The sequence below is a fragment of the Lutra lutra genome, chromosome 4 (genome assembly GCF_902655055.1).
Source record: "Lutra lutra chromosome 4, mLutLut1.2, whole genome shotgun sequence".
Classification (NCBI taxonomy): domain Eukaryota; kingdom Metazoa; phylum Chordata; class Mammalia; order Carnivora; family Mustelidae; genus Lutra; species Lutra lutra.
This window is the reverse complement of record NC_062281.1, coordinates 167,780,262-167,803,321: the sequence shown is the minus strand read 5'-3', so window position 1 is coordinate 167,803,321 and position 23,060 is coordinate 167,780,262. Positions and strand designations below refer to the sequence as shown.

Genomic DNA, 23,060 nt, shown 5'->3' with positions numbered 1-23,060 from the left:
CGGGAGCAGACCTGTCTCAAGTGGGACCTCATTAGGTGTGGCAATCTATACGTGCTGGTTTCTTGGCTCTCATCCTGAAAAGGTGCGCACGACCGACGCCGGGCAACCCTTGGGTATGCAGTGTCTGGAAAGGAGTGCTTAGACCCGTGTGTTTCTGCTCCCGCTCTTTTTGGAGTTCGTTTTGTGGCGGGCTTGATAGGGGCCTCTGGAGGATGAGAGGTAACGTACTAAGCTTTTGAGCGCTTAATGTGTGCCAGGCATTGTACTAAACACGTTTCTTATTTTAATTCTCATGCTATCCTTGTAAGGTGGGCAGTGTTAGTAAAGTGGCGAAGTTAGAGGACCAGGGAGTGTAGAGCTACGATTCCAGTCTGGGTACTGAATCAAGATGCTATAAAGCCAGCAATCTTTTTAAATTTTTATTTACTAGATAGCAATATTATCACTGTACTCAGGAGACATCAGGTTGCAGTCAATAAAGAAACTAAATTAAGTCCCAGGGACAAACAATTGAACCATTGTCCAGAAATAAAAGATTAGCAAGTAGAAAGGAGAATTATGCAGAACAAGGACAGTCTCCTAAAGCTGTACTCCCTTCAGGGAAAAAGCTGTTTCCAAACCATTAAGCCTCGATTCTGAACATGTGACTTTCCCAGAATAAGTTTTCATGAATTCTAAAGGAAGCCTCTGAAAAAGTAATCCTGATTTGGTAACTATGTCTTTGAGTTTAAAACTGCCCCTTCACCATTCAGAATTAATCTCTTTTTCCTTTTTGAAATGGGTGTGCAGTTGTCTGCCTTAACACCGGGTCTTTAGGGCTACCCTTGTCTTGCCTGCGCTCCACCACCACTAGGGTACTTCTGTGATAGCTTAATATGCAGAATGTCTAGAAGCCAACAGCTGTTCAGATCTGAAGGTCTGTGGGAGCCCGCCTACCAATGAGGTTGTTTGTCAGCAACCCCAAATGATTTGGAGGACAAGCAGTAGTATTATTGCAGCTTCTGACCAAATCAGATTCAAAGGACAACTGTCCCAAAGCAGCAGGAGTATCTGGAATGTCAAGTGACTGGCAGTCTCCCTGGGAAGGAGGAAGGGTGCTAATTGTGCCCTCTCTGAACTTGCCCTTCAGGATTCCTTTAGGAGGTGACACCTGATTTTCATCTTCCTTAGAGGGACCCCATGTAGCACTAGGCCACAACTGTTCCCAGGCACAGGTAGCAGGTAGAGGGAAAGCTGTTTGGGATGACTGCCCTATGTGGTTGTCCAGATCTATAGCAACACCTGGAATAGAACAGTGACCTCTAGAGCAGTGGTTCCTTTTGCTGTCTTTGCAGTCAATTTCTCTCTTTTCCCTTAATGGGTTACCCAATTCTTTTCTAAATATTTTATGAGTGTCTTCATTATTACATGAGCTGATGTGTTGAAGATGACTAGAGGTAGCGCTAAGTGTGTGCATCTCATCAGAAAGTACAATTTCTTGTTTATCCAAAACACATTTCTCATCATTTCCGCTGTGATTGTCAGGATCCACCTGAAATGCAGGTGAATTTAAACTAGGGCACACTGCTGTGTGTTTTTGCTTTTCCATTAACAGGTAATAATCAGGTGCAGAAGAGAGTCTCTTCAGTGAATTTGCAGATGTGCTCTGATACTTGGCAAGATTTTGTTTTGACTTGTTCGCAAAGAATTCATTATGCTCATCCTTCCATTTATATTGTCCCCAAAGCCCTCTTTTAATCTTTTTAAAACCTAGGTGGAAAATTTCTAGAATGTTTAAGAGAAGCGAAACAGTGGCTATGGATTGCATAAATATTAGGAATATTGTCTTTTCTGTTGGTCTTGAGACAAAACAATCAATTATATTTGGACACGGGTGGCCATGGCATTTAAATAAAGGCTCTAAATGAAATCCATATAAAAGATACTGTCCAATCATGAACCCAACCTCAATCACGGAGCGAGTGAAAATGTGTACCACGTAAGTGCAAAGCAGTGTTCCTCTGAGTGGAGCTTTATTTAGTTTCCTTTGTTCCAGCTGACAAAGTTCTTGCTCCAGTCTCCTTCGGTCCCCAGGCATTTCAAACTCCACCCCCTCCAGTGCTCCTCTCAGTTGAGCTTTCTTCCTCTGCCTCTCTTTCTCCAGAACCCTCAGTCGGTATAAAGCATGGCCCATATAGACCAGGGATGGTGAAGACACAAATATCACTTGCAAAACCCAGTATCTAACAAGGGAGATAGGAAAGGCCTCGTCATAGCACACATTTCTGCAGCCGGGTTGTTCTGTATTACAGATGAAGCCAGACTGCTCGTCATTCCAGACATCCTCAGCTGCTACACCCAGAACAAGCATTCGAAATATGAACAGGATAGAGAGCCAGATCTTTCCAATTATGGTGGAGTGGATGTGAACTTCCTCCAGGATGCCTCCAAGGAAATTCCAGTTCCCCATGTTTATTTAGTCAGCCATCTTCACTCTGAACCCCATCAAATAGGAGACAGATAAATTCTTCCATTCTGAAGGACATGCTATTTCCTAAAGCAAACCTATGGCGAAAACATGAACAAAGCATCACTCTCTTCGTGTGCGGGTTACTCTCCTCTTTCCCTAGAGAACTGTGATAATCTTACCAAGAATTTTTTAAGCTATCAGGAATTTAAAATCACTTACGTTTAGGCATTATAATGCAATGAAGAAAAAAAAAGATAGCTGGAGGAGGGGTTGTATATATTCTCTATGAAGAATAGAACTGTAGATGGGGTGCTTGGCTGGCTCAGTCGGAAGAGCATGTGACTCTTGAACTGGGGGTTGTGAGTTCGAGCCCTATGTTGGGTGTAGAGATAACTTAAAATAAGTAAATAAAAATTTAAAAAAAATAACTCTAGGATTCCCTATAAGAGTCTTGGTATTGTTAGTTGAAGTTTATTACTGTTTTACTTTGTTTAACTGAGAACTTTTGGGGAGGTTCCTAAAACTACTGACATGATCTTACAAACCTCTCTATTAAGATTATATAAAAATTGGGACGCCTGGGTGGCTCAGTTGGTTAAGCCGCTGCCTTCAGCTCAGGACATGATCCTGGGGTCCTGGGATCGAGTCCCGCATCGGGCTCCTGGCTCGGCAGGGAGCCTGCTTTCTCCTCTCTCTCTGCCTGCCTCTCTGCCTGCTTGTGTGTACTCTCTCTCTCTGACAAATAAATAAAATCTTTAAAAAAAATTATAACCAAAGTCAGTGATTTTAAAATCTCATTTATACACAAAGGAAAATGAATGTGTTTCATTTGATAATTCAGTAGGATACAGCACTTAATGAAAATCAGAGGAAACAGATCTGGCTCTTGCTATCAGAATTTAGATTTGTTTTTTAATCCATGTTTAAATGTCCAAATTCTCTTGGCTTTCTGACAGTTGTTGAGCACTTTCAGAAATCAGAAATTTCAGTAATATTTATTAATATTCATAAAATTCTTAATTAGCTATGAAAAATTGTGTACATTTTTATCATCTTAAAATGAACTCCAGTTAACTAAGTAAAACTTAAATTAAAAAAACAGAACTTCAAGATAAATACAAATAAAAAAAGAACTCCAGAAATTCTCAACTATTTTTGTCCTAGCAGAATGTTTTTAGATAGTTCTTGAAATAAACAGATGGCTGTGGTGGTGGTGGTATTATAGATATTTTCATTGTAACAATATTTGACCTACTTAGGACACATAGCTTGCTTTTATGGAAGGAACAGTGTAATAACAGAGCAAGTTATACTTTAGATGCTTGGATTATCAAGCAGTACATTCCATATTAAGGTAGAGATTCTAGTGTATCTAAGAGGAAATATATCCTACAGGAAAGATAAAAAGATGAGTGTTTTCATAACTCTCATTTAAAATATCAATGTGTGTTCTATATCCCTTATATAAAGGGAAATGTTACACAGTTAAATACAATACTGGGATACTGTAGCTAAGCAATATGTTCATCACAAAAACCTTATGAGGTAGGAATATTGTTTCCCCAGTTTACAGATGAGGAGACTGAGGCACACCTAAATTACCCAAGGTTGGGGCAGCTGGTGGCTCAGTTGGCTAAACATCCAACTTTCAATATTGGCTCAGGTCATGATCTCAGGGTTGTGGGTTCAAGCCTCACATCCAGCTCTACACTGAGCACAGCATCTGCCTGGGACTCTCTCTCCCTCTCCCTTTACCCTCCCCCAACCAAATGAATAAAATCTTTAAATTACCTAAGGTCACACAGCTGGAACTGGCATTGAAAACCAGTGTGGCTCTAAAGTCAGGTCCTGTTCTATTTTTCCTCTTTGGGTGCACTTAAGATTTGCATGAAAGAAACATTAAGAAATCATCTGTTTTCGCTTATGAGTTTACTTAAATTAGGTATGTCAAATAGTGATAGTTTGGACTTTTTAAATAACTGATTTTAAAGTCTTTAGTTCCTTTTTTAAAGCTTCATTCAGTTGAAAAGATTTACAAAAGCATCAACCTTCTAAAATTAGTTGTACTTCATGGGACGCCTGGGTGGCTCAGTTGGTTAAGCAGCTGCCCTTGGCTCAGGTCATGATCCCAGCGTCCTGGGATCGAGTCCCACATCGGGCTCCTTGCTCAGCAGTGGAGCCTGCTTCTCCCTCTGCCTCTGCCTGCCACTCTGTCTGCCTGAGCTCGCTCTCTCTCCCTCTCTCTCTCTGACAAATAAATAAATAAATAAAGTCTTTAAAATTAGTTGTACTTCTGAGATAGAGAAAATTTCTATTTAACTTTATTATGTTAATAATAATATATTCTTTGATCCAACAATCCAAAACACTTTAAAGCGTAAGCAATGGTATCATTCATGTTGTTTTTAATAGTTGCAAATTGAATTATGTCCAAAGTAATTATCACTACAAGAAAGGCAATGTACATAATAAATAATAGTGCATCTATAGTATGGTACTATGCAACCAGTAAAAATGATAAATATATACTAATATAAAAAGACATTTGATATATTGTTTCAGTTTATAAAATAGAACAGTATGACCCCATAATCATATATTTGTTTATATGTAGAAATGCATATGAAAAAGCCTAGAAGGAAATTCATCAAGGTATTAACTATGATTAAAAAAAAAAACAACTAAAGATATTAAGTATGATAATCTCTGGGTGGTGTAATTACAATTGACTTATTTTTTATAATTACATGTATTTTAATTTGTTTTTACCATGAGCACTTCTATAATCAAAAAAAAATTGTTTTTCCTTAAGATACAAAAGCATAGTATTTCCTGAAAGGAGCAGTAAATTAGCTACAAATCTTAAGTTCTGAAGCTTTCCTAAATGACATGAATACTAGTCTACAAAGACTCAGTCCCACAGAATTCAAAAGCAAAGAATAAAAACACTTCAAACAACTCTTTCTTAATTTGCTAAAACAGAGATTAACACAAACCTGTTCAGATAAATCTGAGAAGCAAATCGTGTTTGTTCTCTGAAGGTGTCCTTTCCCAGGTGTTGCAGGTGTAGTGCAGTTCAATTCAATGCAGTGAGTCAGCCATCTGCTAAAATCCATTTGTGCTCATTCATTGTTCCTTTTTCTAAAGCCACTCTGTCCAATAGAACTTTTGCAACAATGCTGAAACAGACTCTCTCTGCACTGTCCAATAAAGTAGCCACTAGCTACCGTAGAGCCATTGGGCACTTGCATCATGACTTGTGTAACACAGGAACTGAGGGGTTTTTATCTTATTTAATTTTAATTAAAATTTAAGAGCTGCATGTGCCTTGTGGCTACTTTATTGGATGGGACAAATAAAGAATATTTCCAGTATTTCTAATAACACAGCAGTTTAGAAGACTAAAGTTCTGAGCCCCAAATTAAGCTGAATAGATGGTTCCTCTATAATTCAGAGACATCAAATTGAAAACACCAGATGTTCGTATGTTATTTTTTTAACAGTAATTTTGCCCTCTGGGGAGCCCAATTAGATATCACTGTTTTGGGTAATGTGAACCATGTTTCTAGTACCGAAAACTCTTTCTGACTAAAAACAGTTTCTTTTTTATTTATTTATTTGAGAGAGACAGAGAGAGCACATGATGGGGGGAGGGTCAGAGGGAGAAGCAAACTCCCTGCTGAGCAGGGAACCTGATGTGGGATTTGATCCTGAGACTCCAGGATCATGACTGGAGCTGAAGGCGGTCACTTAACCAACTGAGCCACCCAGGCACCCCTAAAAAAGTTTTCATAGTTAGATGAATTCTGTTTCTCTGTCTAGTTTTCTGTTAGGAACAATTAAATTTCCATTTAGGTCATTAAAGTTATCTTTTCCGAGCTAGTGACCTGATGGGTTGGCCATGACAGATGACTATTTCTTCTCTGAGCTTTTGGTTTTTTTCCCTTAAGATTTTTTATTTTTAAGTAATGTCTACTCCCCAACATGAGGCTTGAACTCAGAACCCTGAGATCAAGAATGGCAGGCTCTTTAGCCTAAGCCAGCCAGACACCCCTTCTCTGGACTCTTTGCCAATTAACAGATACTTTTCAGATTAAATGCAACTATTTTACAGGGGAAAAATTATACATTTATATTAATATTTTTGTTTATTATATAAGTTATATATGTGTAATATATAAATTATACATAAACTATTAATAAACTTGAAAAACACTAAGCCTCATTAGTAGTTAGATAAATACAAATTTAAAGGAAGTATTATTTTTTCACTATGAAAATGCAGATTTTTTCAAAGATTTACAATATCTGCTTTTGGTAAAAGTATAAGGAAACTTACTATCACCTGCTGTCAGTAAGAATGTAAGTGGATGCAGCTACTTAAAAGGCAGTTTAAATCTATCAAAATTTACAGCATTTCTGTTTCTGGATGCTTAAAATATTCATTGAGCAAACATACTCAAAAGTATCCTGCACCTAGGAAGTGCACATAACACTGTTGATAATAACACAAAATCAGCAACAGTGTCCAGTAGAGGCGTGGTTAAATAACCACAGTACATCTTTATCATCCCAAGACTCAGAGAATGGAAGTCTCTAACGTCACATTGTAGAGCAAGTTACAGAGCCACACCCCTAGTATAATCTCATTTATCCTGTTAAAACCTACAGTTCATATGTATGAACTGTATACATATGTATGAACATATACATAATATGTATATTTAATTAGAACAGAGATTAACCCAGATCTTTCTAAGTTGAGGTAAATCATTCTTATAAGTTATACCAGTCCCCTTCAACTTGTTCTCTGAACTTGTCCCTTTGGGGATGCAGAGCAGATTCAGTGCCATTTAGTACAGTGAGGGAGCCAGGCATCAACTCAAATCCGTTTTCCTTTCTGCGCCTCGTGGATAGAAAAAGGTCTGCGAGAACATAGCCCCAGCTGTTGACAGCAGTCATCACCAGGGAAAAGAGCAGGTTTGGGGTGGGAAGGTAAAAAGGACTCTTTGATTTAAGTTCTTGTTCAAATCTTTGTTTAACCAAAAACATATGCATATTCTCATACTCAAAAAAACTTTTTTTTTTAAACAAATCTCAGATCAGTTTTTCTCAAAATGCTGACATAATACTTGGCATATTTCAAAGTAAGTATGTATGCTCCTTTCAGAATACAGCAACATGTTTAGATAGGTGTTCAAAAATAAAACATGTCAATGATGAAAGAAAAAAATTGTATTTCCTGTGTTCAGATAGCCCAATACTATTTTGGGAAAAGGGTGACCAAGGCACCTGGGTAGCTCCTTGGTTAAATGTCTGACTCCATCATAGCTCAGGTCTTGATCTTAGGGTTGTGAGTTCAAGCCCCATATTGGGCTCCATGCTGGGCATGGAGCCTACTTTTTTTTTTTCTTTTTTGAAAGGGGTAGAGAGAGAGTGCAAGGGGTGAGGAGGAGCAGAGGGACAGGGAGAGGGAGAATCCCGAGCAGGCTTCATGCTGAGCTCAGAGCCCGCTGGGGGGAAGGGGGAGGAAGAAGGGGGAGGGCACAATCCTGTGACCCTGAGATCATGACCTGAGCTAAAATCAAGAGTGAGCCACCCAGGTGCCCAGACATGGAGCCTACATTTAAAAAAAAAAAAAAAAAAAAAAAAGGCTAACAGTCTGGGTTCTATAATAAGAAGGGAGACAGGCTTCTCAGCTTTCAGATTTGACATTTTACCTTTTGTAAATAAATCCTACCCACTCCCAGGAGAGCCACTAGCCATGTAAAGGATGAGAATCCAGAGTCCGGGATTGCACCAGAAAGCTAGTTCTAGGTTCCTCAGGATCCTAGACACACTTCTTGAATTTTAAACTGGCAGTCCAGAAAATTTTCAGTCTCCTTTTGTAAGATATTTCTACCATCTATGATGCACTCACAGAAATGTTTGTTCTGTCCTCCCATGACACTCTCAGCTTTCAGTATTTAGGGAACATAGCCTCATTAGAGGAGGAGAGAGTGGGCTTTCAAGTCATTACCAACCTTTAAATCAGTGCCCTCTTAGAGAAGTTACTTGATTTTTTTAAATGATTTTCCATGTGGTCCTCTCTAGATAGAGTAATCGCCACCTTTCTGGGTTGCTGAAAAGATGAGCAATAATGTATATCAAGCACCTCAAACAGTGATCTGTCCACCCCCAACAGTGACAGAAAGTGATTATCAATAGTCTGGCACAGGTATGAAAAGTTTTTATTATCAGCACAGTACAGTATGTGTGAATTCTGTCAAGCAGTCTCTACAGCATACCCTCCAAGGAGAGCAAGTCTCACTTAGATACATATGATGCACACCATGTGTCTGGAAAGAGCCAATCCCTGCTTCTTCTATCCCTTCCCTTTTCTCTCTTCCTTTTCCCTCCTCTGCGTTCAGAAGCTCCTTCCCTAAACCCTAAACCCTTTTGTAAACAGTCTTTGCAACTGAGGACATCCATCATGTTCTGACCTCTTTAAAAACAAATTGTTAGCATTTGCAAGGACTTCTTGATCTCTTCGTAGACTTCAGTTTTTTTCCAGATGGCTCTTTGCATTCCTTGGTTTATATATCATGAGGCAGTTCAGTTTGCTGAGGATAGGAAAATGTTGAAAAACACGGCAAATAAGACACAAGCTAAATAAGCTGCAATTGCTATCCAGAACCTTGGGTCCTTCAGCAGAGCCTTATCAAAGCAGCTAAACACAGTGTAACCTATGGACATTCCAGCGAATCCACCTGCAACATGGGCTGCAAAAGACACCTTGGGAGGAAATGGGGAGACATGAAAATAAGCGAAGAAAATGCTAATTGCATATTTCAGTTGCGTCCCTCTTCCTAAAATACACATACCATCAGAGTCAAACAAGAGTCTTAAAAGCTTGAAGGACAAGGAGGTAAGCGAAAAAGAGACCCAAAACTCCCAGGTGCACAGAGAGGAGATGTTCTGAAACCATGCTGAGCTAAAAAATGTCATTTCATCCACACTCCGAATGCACAGGACTGAGCCGTTCTTTCTCATTCATTCTCTGTCACCATCACATTCAGGATGGTTCTGTATAATGTCAAGAGGAGGTGTTGTATGACCACAGGGGATCTCCGTAGGAGCTGCATCTGACCCCACATAAATGGAATGTCAGAATGAAAACACGGATGACGGAGACACACATATGCCAGCAGAAACTACCCAATTCAAAGACTAGTAACAGGGGTGCCTGGGTGGCTCAGTGAGTTAAAGCCTCTGCCTTCGGCTCAGGTCATGATCCCAGAGTCCTGGGATTGAGCCCCGCATTGGGCTCTCTGCTCAGCAGGGAGCCTGCTTCCTCCTCTCTCTTTCTGCCTGCCTCTCTGCCTACTTGTGATCTCTGTCTGTCAAATAAATAAAATCTTAAAAAAAAAAAAAGACTAATAAGAAAACTGGAAATCTCTCTTTTTTTTTTTTTATCTTGCAAATTCATCTGGACCAAATTTTCATTGCTGTTTCCCAATCTGCTTTGTATTCTCGGCAGACAGTGAAATCCCTTCTCTCCTGTTTTGCTCCCAGGAGTCCCAGGAGGGCAGGTGCAGAGTAGTAGAGTCAGCAGTCAGGGCTCTGAGAGAATTAAGTGAAATGGATAATCCAAAAATCTGATTTCCTCAGGAATCTGTTCACCTTCCACTGAAAAGTGTGGCTGCCCTAAATCACAGAATTGTTGCCCCTATTTGATGACCCTTTTTGGCTACTGATATGATAGCTGAACAAGTTCTTGTTAAAAAATAATAAATGGAACTCACCGGTGACCCGTCCGCAGGGACAAAGAACCTTCTGTAGAGAGCAAATCCCATATCCGACCCAACTAGAAAGAAAGACAAATTGATGAAGACCCAGGACCACCAGAGCAATACACCAGATGTTTTGGGTTCTCTTCTAGTCATGGTAGCAGCTAACATTTATGGAGACTCACTCTGCCAGGTGCTATTATAAGAGCTTTAAGAGTATCAATTCACTAATCCTCATAAGGACCCTATGAAATGAGTATGCCATTATCCCATGTGACAGATTGATTCATCCCACCTGTATTTGGTGGTTATCCTCTATGTGCCAGGCACTATTCTAGGTGGCGGAGATACTCTAGTGAAGAGATGAGACAGCCCTGCCTCTGCCTCCTGGAGCTGATGGTCTCGTTCCGGGAGGCACACAAATTAGTAAAACATAAAACATGCAGTACAGCAAATGGCACTAAGTGCTCCATCAAATGGGCAAAATGCAGAGAGGAAGGAGGATTAGGAATGCTGGGAGTAGGGTGTGATTTTTTTTTTTTATTATTTGACAGAGATCACAAGCAGGCAGAGAAGCAGGCAGAGAGAGAGGAGGAAGCAGGCTCCCCGCTGAGCAGAAAGCCCGATGCGGTGCTCGATCCCAGGACCCTGGGATCATGACCTGAGCCGAAAGCAGAGGCTTTAACCCACTGAGCCACCCAGGCACTCCTAGGGTGTGATTTTTAATAAAGTCAAGGACAATCTCACTGAGAATATGACATTTGACGGAGATAAGAGAGCAAGCGATGCTGACATCTGAAGTAAGAGTCTTCCAGGCAGTGGGAAGAGCAAGTGCAAAGTCCCTGTGGCAGGAATGTGCCCAATGTGCTGGAGGAAGACCAGAGCAGCTGAGCTGGCTGAGTGGGTGGTTTTCAAAGTGTGGTTTCCTGCCCCTCCAAGATCAGCAGCAATATTCACCTGGAACTTAATATAAATGAAACTTCTCAGGCTCACCCTAGAATTCTTGAACCAGAAACCCTGAAGATGAGGCTCAGAAGTCTGTGTTTTAACAAGACCTCAGGTGATTATGGACTACACTTGGGGATAAAATGTTAGGCGAGGAGCAGGGGACAAATCACCTAGGGGCTTTATGGGCCAGTGTAAGGACTTTGGCTCCAAGTGGTAGGAAACCTTTGAAAGCTTTTGAGCACACGAGTGATATGATTCAACTTATGTTTTGGTTGTTGTTGTTGTTTTAAGATTTTATCTATTTTCTAGAGAGAAAGAGCACAAGCAGGGGGAGCAGCAGGCAGAGGGAGAAGCAGGGTCCCCCAGTGAGCAAGGAGCCTCATGTGGGACCCTGGGATCATGTGGGACCCTGGGACCCAGGACCCTGGGATCACGACCTGAGCTGAAGGCAGCCGCTTAACAGACTGAGCCACCCAGGCATGTACCTCAACATATGTTTTGGAAAGATCATTCTGGCTGCTATACAGGAAGGAGTGTAAGGGACCAAAGACGAGAGCAGGAGACCAGCTAGATCACAGGTATGGTACCCATCCAAGTGAGGAATGATGGCGGCATCTTATCCATAAGGAAAACAAAACACAGGAAGTAAATACTTGTCCAAGGCCACACAGCTCAGAGGCAGGGACAGGATTTGAACCTTAAGAAGTCTGGCCATGGAGGCTCCCCTCTCACCTACCACACTAACTGCCTCTAAGTACCACCAGAGCACTGATGACAGGTCAAGGAAAGAGATGAGTCCATACTCTCCAATGGAACATCAAGAGCCAGAACTTGGCCTTCTTCAAATAAGTCAGATCCATGATGCCAAAGGAGCTTCCAGGACTATTTGGCCTAGAAGAACTCAACCTTCCATGTGGCCTGAACTTGGAAACATCTCATGCAGCTGTCACATTCCACACCCATCCCTCAACTCCCTGTGCTCCACTTAGTGGAGCCCCAGTGTCCTCGGAGATGGAAAGACCTAGTCCTTGCCTTTGGGGAAACAGCATCAGGGCCATGTGCTGTGGCTGGTTTCCCTTTCAATACTGTATTGATTGATGTTCAAGTGACTAGACGGGAATTGAGGTCGAGGAAGTACTCAATATTAATTTAACTGTGAATGACTGTTACACAACATGCTGGATAAATGCGTCTGAGTTGTATCTGCAGCCATCGTTTGGATTTCCTAGTCCTGTGTAAATAAATACACAACAGAGGTAGAACTAGGAAAGCTCTTACTTGAAAAATTTACTCTGGCCTCGTTGTCCACAGAACAAGGCCGCCTTTCAAAAAGTTCTTGTAACCCTTCTTAGCACATCCATTCCTCCAACCTCTTTCTCTCTGGACATGCCCTTTCTGTATCTCTCTGCCCGACTCCTCCTGTGTCCTGGGGAGTTTGCTTCTATGTCTGCTGCAGTAACTACACTGGGACATGTCTTCCCACCTGAAAAGAAGCTTCTTTTCCAATAAACCAAGTTATTGTCCTTGCTAAAAATTTGACACTGATTTTTAAGAGAGTTGCCTTTGTATGGATTTTATTTTTGAAGGGTGAAAATGTGATTTCATCTTTCAAAAGCTCAGCTGCTTTTTCAGTAGACACATGGAACAATAATGCTTAGGAAGGAAGGTCCATCAGGCCAATTGTTCTTCACAGTTAAGAAGAATAATTTACCTTTTTTTTTTAAAAACCAGTTTAAAAAAAAAAACAACTATACACTTTCCCAAGGAAATGTGTTTAAAATAAAAATATACTGTATTTTGTTAATCTGGCATGTGTTGTAATTTGCCTCTTCTTCAATAATAGGTAAACCAGGCCAAAGAACATTTAGAAATGGTCCATGCCAGGGAGTGGGAAAGGTTAACGTTAACGGGTCTTAGCTGCTCTGTAAAAATAAAGTGACTTTATTACTTACCTCGGGAATGACATAATGTTACATAAATTATTTTTGGAGACCCCCTGTGCATAAGGAAAGGGTTTTTACTCCAACACTGAAGAGTATTAAAACCATTTTCCCATCAAGGGTTTGAGACTCATTTTACAAAGTCATTCATAATTACCCTAAAAGAAACAGACTGAAAACCAGGTAACGTGTGTGTGGCAACATGTTTTGGTCTCAGGATTTGTCCCTTGGTCCCAGTTGTGACGCTTAACAGCCTAGGTGGCAGCTCTGCTCCACAGTGACTCTCACAACAGACATTTGCTGTCCTTTCTGAGCTCACAACTTTTGCCTCACATTTTCAATTTCTTATGGACAAAAATATTACATCGAGTATATGTAACCTATAAACAAGTCACTTACCTTCTCTCAAGATGAAACAGTGTTTTTACAGCTGAACTGTCCATAAACTGGATTTAGTCTCTTTCCTCAGAGGTAGTTGGCCCTATTCCTAGCAATGTGGGTAACTGAACTCTTGATACCGATTAGCAGAACCATTTCTTCTTACCATGCAGACAGCCAAAATCTTAGGTATTATCAAGTATCGCCTCCATCATGGCCTTCAAGTGGGACCCTACCGTCTCACCCCAGGGTCTGCCTTCTCCCCACACCCTCTATGTGGCTCCAGCTTCTGCAGAAGCAGATCAAAAAACATGAGTTACTAGCCCTGCCTTGGCTCTTTTTCTTCTACCCAGTGTGGCCTGCCACCACCCAAAATCTACCATGACGTTCAGACTCGGCTAAAGTTCCGCCTCCTCTCCAGACTGAGCACTCTTCCTAAATTCCTTCAGCATGTAATTCTCTGCTATAATTCTTGGAGATTTCAAAAACCACATTGGCCATCCTCCTAGTTCCTTGACCTCTCTGTTCCCTCACCCTCTGCTCCTGTCTTTAACCCTCAGCCACCACTCCATGCTTAGATCCTAGATCAGATTTTTTTTCCTTAATCTGAAAATGTATAAAGTGAGGAAGAGAACAGATCATGTCAGTGTTTTTCAAGCTTTCCTGTTTCAGACAATATCATATACAGAGTCCAATGTATGAGAAAAATCCAGTATATAAAACATAAATGAAGCTGTTGTGGTTAAAGTAGACAGACTACCTAAAGCTCTACCCTCTTGACTTCCCCCACTCCAGAAAGAAACAAAAATCAGAAACTCATTACTAAGGCATCTCTAAAAACCACCCACAGGGGTGTGAAAACTCCTCCGTTTACCTTTCTGCTTAGGGCTATGGAGCCAAAATTCTTTGTCACTCCCTGCCAGTGTTTAGGAAAAGTGAGGCCCTCTGGAAATCAAACTGATAAAATTACAGGTGCGAAGTGTTCACAAAACAAACTTACTTATGATGGGGCACCTGGGTGGCTCAGTGGCTCAGTGGGTTAAAGCCTCTGCCTTCGGCTCAGGTCATGATCTCAGGGTCCTGGGATCAAGCCCCGCATCGGGCTCTCTGCTCAGCAGGGAGCTTGCTCCCCCCCCCCCGCCCCCGCCCAGCCTACCTGTGATCTCTGTCCGTCAAATAAATAAATAAAATCTTTAAAAACAAAAAACAAAAAAAAAACTTACTTATAAGGATGATGATCAGTAGTCTGACAATTCCAAAGGCAGGAATCATTTCTCGAAAATTCTTGCAAAGAGATAAATAAAAATAATATAAGCTATCTACTGGCAAATGAAACCTCAACGACGGTACTCTCTCTTCACGGGCTTTTTCATTTGAAGTTTGAGTGTCAAGTATTTACAAAATAAAGCAATGCTCTTGCAGCCCAGCTTTCAAATGTATTTGGGAAGTATAATGCTGGTGCACTTGAGAGCAAAAGGAATAGTTAATTCCTTTTAATTCCTAGTTAACTAGACAGGACTGTATTAGCAGGAAAAAAATCTAAATATAGGTAATGTGGAAATCAATACTTAACATGTCATGGGTAGAGATATGATCGGTAGATAGATAGATGCTGTCAAACGAAGTCTGATGAACTATTTCTAAGGGTTTTTTGGTTAATATTCATTCAATACTTTATCCTCTTCCTTCCAAATAGAAGTTAGTTAAAATTTGAATATTACCTCAATTCTTTTAGAGAATTTCAAAAAAATTTAAAATATTGGTTAAAAAAAATAAAGTTTCATGTTAGCTTTGAAAAATCTCAGTCCAGGGGCACCTGGATGGCTCAGTCAGTTGAGTGTCCAACTCTTGCTTTCAGCTCAGGCCATGCATGGTCTCAGGGTCATGAGATCAAGTTCCATGTGGGGCTCTGTGCTCAGCAGGGGAGTCTGCTTGAGATTCTCTCTCCTCCTGCCCCTCCCCGTTCTCTCTCTCTCCAAAATAAATAAATAAATCTTTTAAAAAGAAAATCTCAGTCCAGTTTACAGTACCCTCCTGTGTTACTAAAGAATTACTGAGTCAGGGGCACCTGGGTGGCTCAGTCGGTTAAGTGTCTGCCTTCAGCTCAGATCATGATCTTGGGATCCTGTGATCAAGCCCTCCATTGGGCTCCCTACTCAGTGAGGTGTCTGCTTCTCCCTCTCCCTCTCCTCCTCCCCCTGCCCCTGGCTCATGCTCTCTCTCTCTCTCTCTCTCTCTCTCTCTCAAATAAATAAATTAAATCTTAAAAAAAAAAAAACTGAGTCAGAAAGACATCTCCACTTTAATTTATTGAGTTACTTCTCCCTTCCCTTTCAATTTATTAATTCTCTTCTCAAAGAGTAAAGACACTGAAATACCCATGTTTATTTTAAATCAATTATTTTTAAACTGTTGGGGTCACAACCTATAACAAGAAACAATTTACATAAAAATCCAGTACACACATAAATCAAACAGTATTACACGCAATACATACTGAAATTTTTTTTAATTTTTTTCTTTTTAATTTAAAAAAAATTTTTTTATTAGTTTAAGTCAGCTCCATGCCCAATATGGGGCTTGAACTCAAGACTCCAAGATTAAAAGTCACATGCTCTGCCTACTTAGCCTGCCAGGTGCCCCTCTTTTTGTTTAATTTTTGGTCACAATTCCTTAAACTGTGTTCATAACCCACTAATGGGCTGCAGTCCAAAGCCTGAAAAACATTTTTCTAAATAACTTCTATTTTTGGAATAGTTTTATAATTGCTTCCTATTTTCCTCCTAGGGTATTTTTTTTTTTTTAAGATTTGATTTATTTATTTGACAGACATAGCAAGAGAGAGAACACAAGTAGGGGGCGTGGGGGAGGGAGAAGCAGGCTTCCCACTGAACAGGGAGCCCTATGCAGAAGGTTGATCCCAGGAGCTTGGGATCATGACCTGAGCCAAAGGCAGACTCTTAACAACTAAGCCACCCAGGCACACCCCCCCCCTAGACTATTTATAAGTATACCTTCATGGGTCAAAGGGTTTCAGAACTAGCCAGGATTTAACACTATAGTCTCTTTTAAAAGGTGGTTGACATTCTTACATACTAGACATTGACATATAAAATGGTATTTTGCATTTATCTATGAAAATTTAAAGCCTTTACCCAGTAAACCCACTTCTAGGAATTTATCCTACCAACACACACACACACACGCAAAAAGATAAATGTAAGAGAACAACATCCTTACAGCATTATCTACAAGTGTGAATAGGTAGAGTCACCCCAATTTTTTTTCATTGAAGGATTAAATCAGGATACAGCTCTACAGTGTGCTGTGGGGCACTTGAAGAGACTGAAGTGGATTTCTGTGTACTGATAGGGGTAGATGGAGTCAAGATAACTCTATGTTAAGACTAAGAACAGTATCTTTAAGATTGGGTCCATTTTTGTAGTCTTAATTTTGGCAGGATTTTGAATACATCTAGGAAAAGATCTGAAAGGATGTATATCAAACTGTTAACAGATACTGGATTTGAGATTTTGACTATTTTTCTGCTTAAAAAAATTTTTTTAGTATTCATCACTTTTGAGATCAGGAAAAAAGTAAAATAAAGATAAAATATGAAAGGAAAATCCTGGTTCCTAAAAGGAAGATGAATGCTCAGTAAATATAATAAAGATTCCCTGATCCAAATACCAGTTATTCTTTAAAAGAAAAAAAAAAAATCCATAGATTCCATTCCCAAAGTTCTTACCACCAGAACATTCATAAAATAGCCTCCCATCAGAGCATAGACTCCTCCTGAAGCACCCACAAGATATTTGAGTGGGTCAAAAATGGAACTGGCAAGGGACCCTAAAGAAATAAAACACAAAGGATCGCACATAAGAATCATGAAAAGATAAATCTTTCTAACCTAAGGCAGAAGTTGGGAAGATTGGACCATTATCATATTAATAAGCAGCAAGTTTATTTTGTTTGTCCCTTCCGTACTATAAAAGTATAGCTATGTCACGTCAATTTTTCTGAAATATTAAATGTTCAATATGAGGACAGTATAACAGAGACAAAGAGCATAAACTCTAGAGCCAAAATTACCAGATGTGTGACTTGAGCAAGTTTCTTAACCTCTCTGTGCCCTAGTTTCCCTACGTAAAGAGAATATTAATAGAACTTACCTCAGTGCATTGTCAGGGGAAGTGAATGAGTTGATATGTCCATCATGCTTAGAATGCTGCCTGACATGTATTATGTACTTACTAACTATTGTTTCATATTGCACATGTTTAGCCAAAACTATCAAAATACCTGAGACATTCCAACATCTTATGATCTAATGGCTGGCTTTCTCATGGAGTGAAGATGTGACCTCACAACCCTTCTCAACATAGTATTCAATCAGATTCAAACAAGAGGAAATCTATTTGCCAACCCAATCTTAGATTGTCTGAACCAAAACAAGCCTTTAAAACCACCTTCTGCAAACTCAAAGATGGTCTCTCTGTACTGCTTTGTTCTAATACTTAGTTTTTTGCTTTTAAGGCTCTCCTTCATTCCTTAGGATACAATGTAATATCTGCTTTGTGTCAGAAAGACAAAGTGGCCTTAGGAATTTTATAAACAAATGAGTAAACAAGTATAAGAAGCAGAATAAAACAACTACTATGATTTCTTAAATGTAATGAATTTGCTATGGAAGCACTTAGGAAGGAATGATTTTTTTTTTCCCCCAGCAGAGAGGTAGAGGCCTTGATCCACTGAGGAGGAGGATACAGCATTTTGATTAAATTCTAAAATATCTTTAAGATTTGGAAGGGAAACAAAGGAGGAGAAAGTATTCAGGACTTACGTAACTGGAAAAGTAAAGACATAGAGACAAAGGTATACGGGTGACTAAAAATCAGTGAGTAGTCCAACAGGTTGAGGGGATGGTCCTCAAATGTCAACCTTCTGACTAGGGTTCAAGTGGCTGCATCTTAATCATATGAGTAATTTATTTTTAAAACACAGATATACATGTCCACTTCTGGCCATGATGGAGTAACAAGGATAAGATTTTCTCTCCTGCTTGAAACAGCTAAAACCACTGGACAAAATATATGAAACAGTGATGCCAAGATACTGGACATAAGATAACAAAGGACAGTGAAACCTGATGGGCAAGAAAGAAATGAAGTGAGCTATCTGATTGCGCAGGTTACTGCCTTGAAAGAAATTACAGCTTACAATGCATGAAGGGGGAACCCAGATAGCTCTCAGTTAACTTTAAGTTGATGAGATAGAGTTTCAAGTCCAGATAGTCCTAGGCAGCTGGAGGTTGCAAGACAGTGCACCAGAGAGAAAGGAGCAACAGACAGAACTCCAGAGAGGAGCATGTGAGGAAATTACCTAAGCTAAAGAAAAAACCATCAGAAATGAGTAGAGGGGAGAGCAAGTAGCTTTGCTCACCCAGCACCAGAGAGGCCAAGTAACTTTCCAAACCAGAAAACTTCATAATTCATGGGGCATTGCATGAAGTACACAGAAGGGTCCTACCCAAGCAGTGGGTATTAATTAGCACTAAACATGACTCAAAAACACAGTTTCACCTAGCAAATCTTACCAGAAAGTTTCAAACTACTTCCAAGTAACTGTGTTTCAGAACAAATTTAAGGAATATTTATAGGAATACAGTAATATCCACCATCCAAAGTTTAAATGTCTAGCATCCAAACAAAAATGGTCAGACATGCAAAGAAACAGGAAAATAGGACCAATAATAAAAATAAATAAATAAAAATTTAAAAATCAATTAAAACCCCGAACTGACACAACTGTAAGTTTTAGCAGATAATAGCAATAAATAATTATTACAACTATATGCTATCTGTTCAAAAATTAAGTAGAGACACACAAGATATAAAACACTCAAATTTCTAGATGAAAACTACAATGTCTAAGATGAAAAAATACACTGGTTGAGCTTAATGGCACATTAGTGCAGAAAAATAGATTAGTGAACAGGAAGACATGACAGTAAAAGTATCCACACATAATGAAACACATAGAGAAGAATATTTTTAAAAATAAATACCTTGGGGACACCTGGGTGCCTCAGTCAGTTAAGCCTCTGCCTTTGGCTCAGGTCATGATCCCAGGGTCCTAGAATCAAGTCCTGCATTGGGCTGCTTGTCAGTGGAGAGCCTGCTTCTCCCTCTCCCTCAGCTGCTCCCCCTGCTTGTGCTATGTCTTTCTCTTTCTCTTTCTCTGACAAATTTTTAAAAATAAAGACAGCAGGGCACCTGTGTGCTTCAGTCAGTTAAGCATCTGTCTTCAGCTCAGTCATGATCCCATGTACTGGGATTGAGCCCCACATCAGGCTCCATGCTTAGCGGGGAGGCTGCTTCAAGATTCTCTCTCTCCCTCTGCCTCCTCCCCTCGCTTGCTTACACTCTCTCTCTAAAATAAATAAATAACTCTTTAATTTAAAAAATGTTAAAGAGGGTGCCTGGGTGGCTCAGTGGGTTAAGCCGCTGCCTTCGGCTCAGGTCATGATCTCGGGGTCCTGGGATCAAGTCCCGCATTGGGCTCTCTGCTCGGCAGGGAACCTGCTTCCCTCTCTCTCTCTCTCTCTCTCTGCCTGCCTCTCCGTCTACTTGTGATCTCTCGTCAAATAAATAAATAAAATCTTAAAAAAAATAAATAAAAATTAAATTAAAAAAATAAAAAATGCTAAAGAAAATTCTCAGGGAGAAGGAAAAAATATCAGATGAGAATATGGAATTACACAAAGGAGTGGAGGGCACTGGAAGTGGTGAGAACATGGGCAAACCCATAAGATTTTGCTTATTACTTAAATTCCTATAGAAGATAAACATTTAACTACTTGAAATAATAAGTAAATTATGTTGGAGGATAGAAGATCAATGTACAAAAAAATCAACTTGATGTCCATGTCATAGCAGTGAAGAATCAGAAATAGAAAATTTTTACATAGTACCATTTACAGAATATCAAAAATATGAAATATGGAGATAAATCCGACCCACACACACAAATATGCAAGAGCTGACACTGAAAGCACAGTTCCTAAAATTTACAAAGTGATAAATTATACTTCATCAAAACTTTAATCTCTGGGTTGTGACTTCAAGCCCTGTGTTGAATGTAGAAATTACTCAAATATAAAATACTTTTTTTTAAAGATTTTATTTATTTATTTGATAGAGAGACCGTGAGAGAGGGAACATAAGCAGGGGGAGTGGGAGAGGGGAAAGCGGGCTTCCCGCCGAGCAGGGAGCCCATTACCGGGCTCCATCTTAGGACCTTGGGATTGATTGTGACCCAAGTCAAAGGCAGATGCTTAATGACTGAGCTACCCAGGTGCCCCTAAAATACTTATTTTTAATTTTTTTAATTTTTTAAGTAGGCTCCACACCCAGCATGGGTCCCAACATGGGACTTGAACTCACAATCCTGAGATCAAGACCTGAGCTGAGATCAAGAGTCAGCTGCTTAACCAACTGAGGCACCAAGGTGCCCCCCAAATAAAAATTTTTAAATATAAATAAACAAACAAACAAACCCAGTGAGATACCATCATACACCCAACAGACTGGCTAAAATTAAAGACTGATGATAGCAAGTGTTGTTGAGAATGTGGAGGAGCTGGAACTCATGGTGAAGGTGTAAAATGGTACCACAGTTGATCCTTGAACAAATGGGTTTTAATTGCTCAGGGCCACCTTTATGCAGATTTTTTCCCACTGAATACAGTACAATACTGTAAACGTATTTTATCTTCCCTGTGATTTTCTTTAAAGTTTTATTTATTTTTTTTAGTAATCTCCATACCCAACATGGGGCTCAAACTCATGACCCTGAGATCAAGAGTCACATGCTCTTCTGACTGAGCCAGCCAGATGCCCCCTTTGGTTTTCTTAATAATTTTTTGCTCTAGCTTACTTTACTGTAAAAACACAGTACATAATAATGTATACAAAATATGTGATCATCCACTGTGTTATCAGTAAGGCTTTGGGTCAACAGTAGGCTATTAATAGTTAAGTTTTGGGAGAATCACACATTATATGTGGATTTTCAACTGTGTGAAGGATATCAGTGCCCCTAATCCCCACATTGTTCAAGGGTGAAGTGTATTTTGTACCGTATAACCTAACAATCCCACTTACAGATATATATCCAAGAGATGAACACAAAAACTTATACACAAATATTCATAGCAACATTATTCATAATAGCCAAAAAGTGAAAGCAACCTAAACATGCATCAGTTGATGAATATGTAGAGGAAACGTGTATAGCCACATAATGGAATATTGTCTAACTATAAAAAGGAATGATGCACTGACATAACATCGATGAACAATGAAAACATTACATTTAAATGAAAAATGCCAATCACGAAAGACTGTATATTGTATGATTCCACTTGTATAAAATGTCCAGAATGGGCAAATCTAAAGAGACAGAAAGTAGATTAGTGGTTGCTAAGTCTGGGGAAGGGAGAATGAGGTGAGGAGTGGGGAGGGATACAGGGTTTCTTTGGGAGACAAAAATGTCAAATTCAATTGCAATGATGGGTATATAATCCTGTGACTTAAGTTAAAACAAAACAAAACAAAACAAACAAACAAAAAAAAACAACACTGAATTAGGAGCGCCTGAGTGGCTCAGTGGGTTAAGCCCTGACTTTGGCCCAATTCAAGATCTCAGGGTCCTGGGATAAAGCCCCATATCGGGCTCTCTGCTCAGCAGAGAGCCTGCTTCCCCCCGCCCGCCCCCCTATCTGCCTGCCTCTCTGCCTACTTGTGATGTCTCTCTCTGTCAAATAAATAAAATAAAAATCTTTTTAAAAAACTGAATTAAATAAGTGAATTGTATGATATATGACTTAGCTCTCAGTAAACTTACTTTAAAATGTTGGCAGTTTCTTAAAAGTTAAACATACCCTCTGAAAGGATCTGGTCATTCCATTCCTAGGTATTTACCCAAGAAAGCTGAAAACATCTGATTACACAAATACTTACACACAAATGTTGATAGACGCTTCATTTGCAATAGCCCCAAACTGGAAACAACCCCTAATGTCCATCAACAAGGAGAATGGACAATTTGTCTATTCCCACAATGAAATACAACTTGGCAATAAAAAGGAGTCAACTATTGACACACACAGTAACATGGATAAATCTCAAAATAATTATGCTGACTGGCAGAAGCCAGACAAAAATAAGAGTACGTACTCTATGATCCCACTTATATAAAATTCCAGAAATACAAATTAATCTATAATGATCAGTAGTTGCCAGGGAAAGGACAGGGAGGGGCAGTAGAGAGCAATACTCAAGGGTCACAGAGAAACTTTCTGGGGAGTGATGGATACATTTATTATTTTGATTGTGGTGATAGTTTGTTTCATGATTGTATACATGTATCAAAATTGTCATATTATACACTTTAAATATGTACAGCTTATTATGTGTCAGTTATACCTCACCAAACAGAAAACAAAACAAAAACAAATGCCAGGGCCATATCCTCTGAGATTCTGAGTCAGTAGATCTAGGTGGGATCTAGATG

At 39.7% G+C, this 23,060-nt stretch overlaps 2 protein-coding genes across 11 annotated transcripts in view; both read right to left on the bottom strand.

Annotated features, from left to right (window-relative positions):
* Positions 1–456: 456 nt before the first annotated feature.
* GJA9 (gap junction protein alpha 9) lies at positions 457–6,125 on the bottom strand. The gene is made up of 2 exons (XM_047723806.1): positions 5,446–6,125; positions 457–2,544 (listed from the first exon to the last, which is right to left on the bottom strand). The coding sequence occupies exon 2, from the start codon at positions 2,447–2,449 to the stop codon at positions 905–907; it is 1,545 nt and encodes a 514-aa protein (XP_047579762.1). The 5' UTR covers positions 2,450–2,544; positions 5,446–6,125; the 3' UTR covers positions 457–904.
* A 2,537-nt stretch (positions 6,126–8,662) lies between these two features.
* RHBDL2 (rhomboid like 2) overlaps positions 8,663–23,060 on the bottom strand; it is a 52,245-nt gene continuing 37,847 nt past the window's right edge. For 5 of the 10 annotated variants that reach the window (XM_047723815.1, XM_047723808.1, XM_047723809.1 and 2 more), the window contains 4 exons: positions 17,233–17,333; positions 14,708–14,768; positions 10,234–10,295; positions 8,663–9,223 (listed from right to left, as the gene is read on the bottom strand). In XM_047723815.1, the coding sequence (XP_047579771.1) occupies positions 9,044–9,223; positions 10,234–10,295; positions 14,708–14,768; positions 17,233–17,333 (404 nt within the window). In that variant the 3' untranslated portion in view covers positions 8,663–9,043. Of the gene's footprint in view, positions 9,224–10,233; positions 10,296–13,505; positions 13,774–14,707; positions 14,769–17,232; positions 17,334–23,060 lie in introns of all 10 variants that reach the window. The other 5 variants (XR_007126405.1, XR_007126406.1, XM_047723812.1 and 2 more) reach the window with 5 other exon arrangements.

Excerpts from the sequence above, each read along its gene's own strand:
- GJA9 (XM_047723806.1), bottom strand. The coding sequence starts at position 2,449 with ATGGGGAACTGGAATTTCCTTGGAGGCATCCTGGAGGAAGTTCACATC.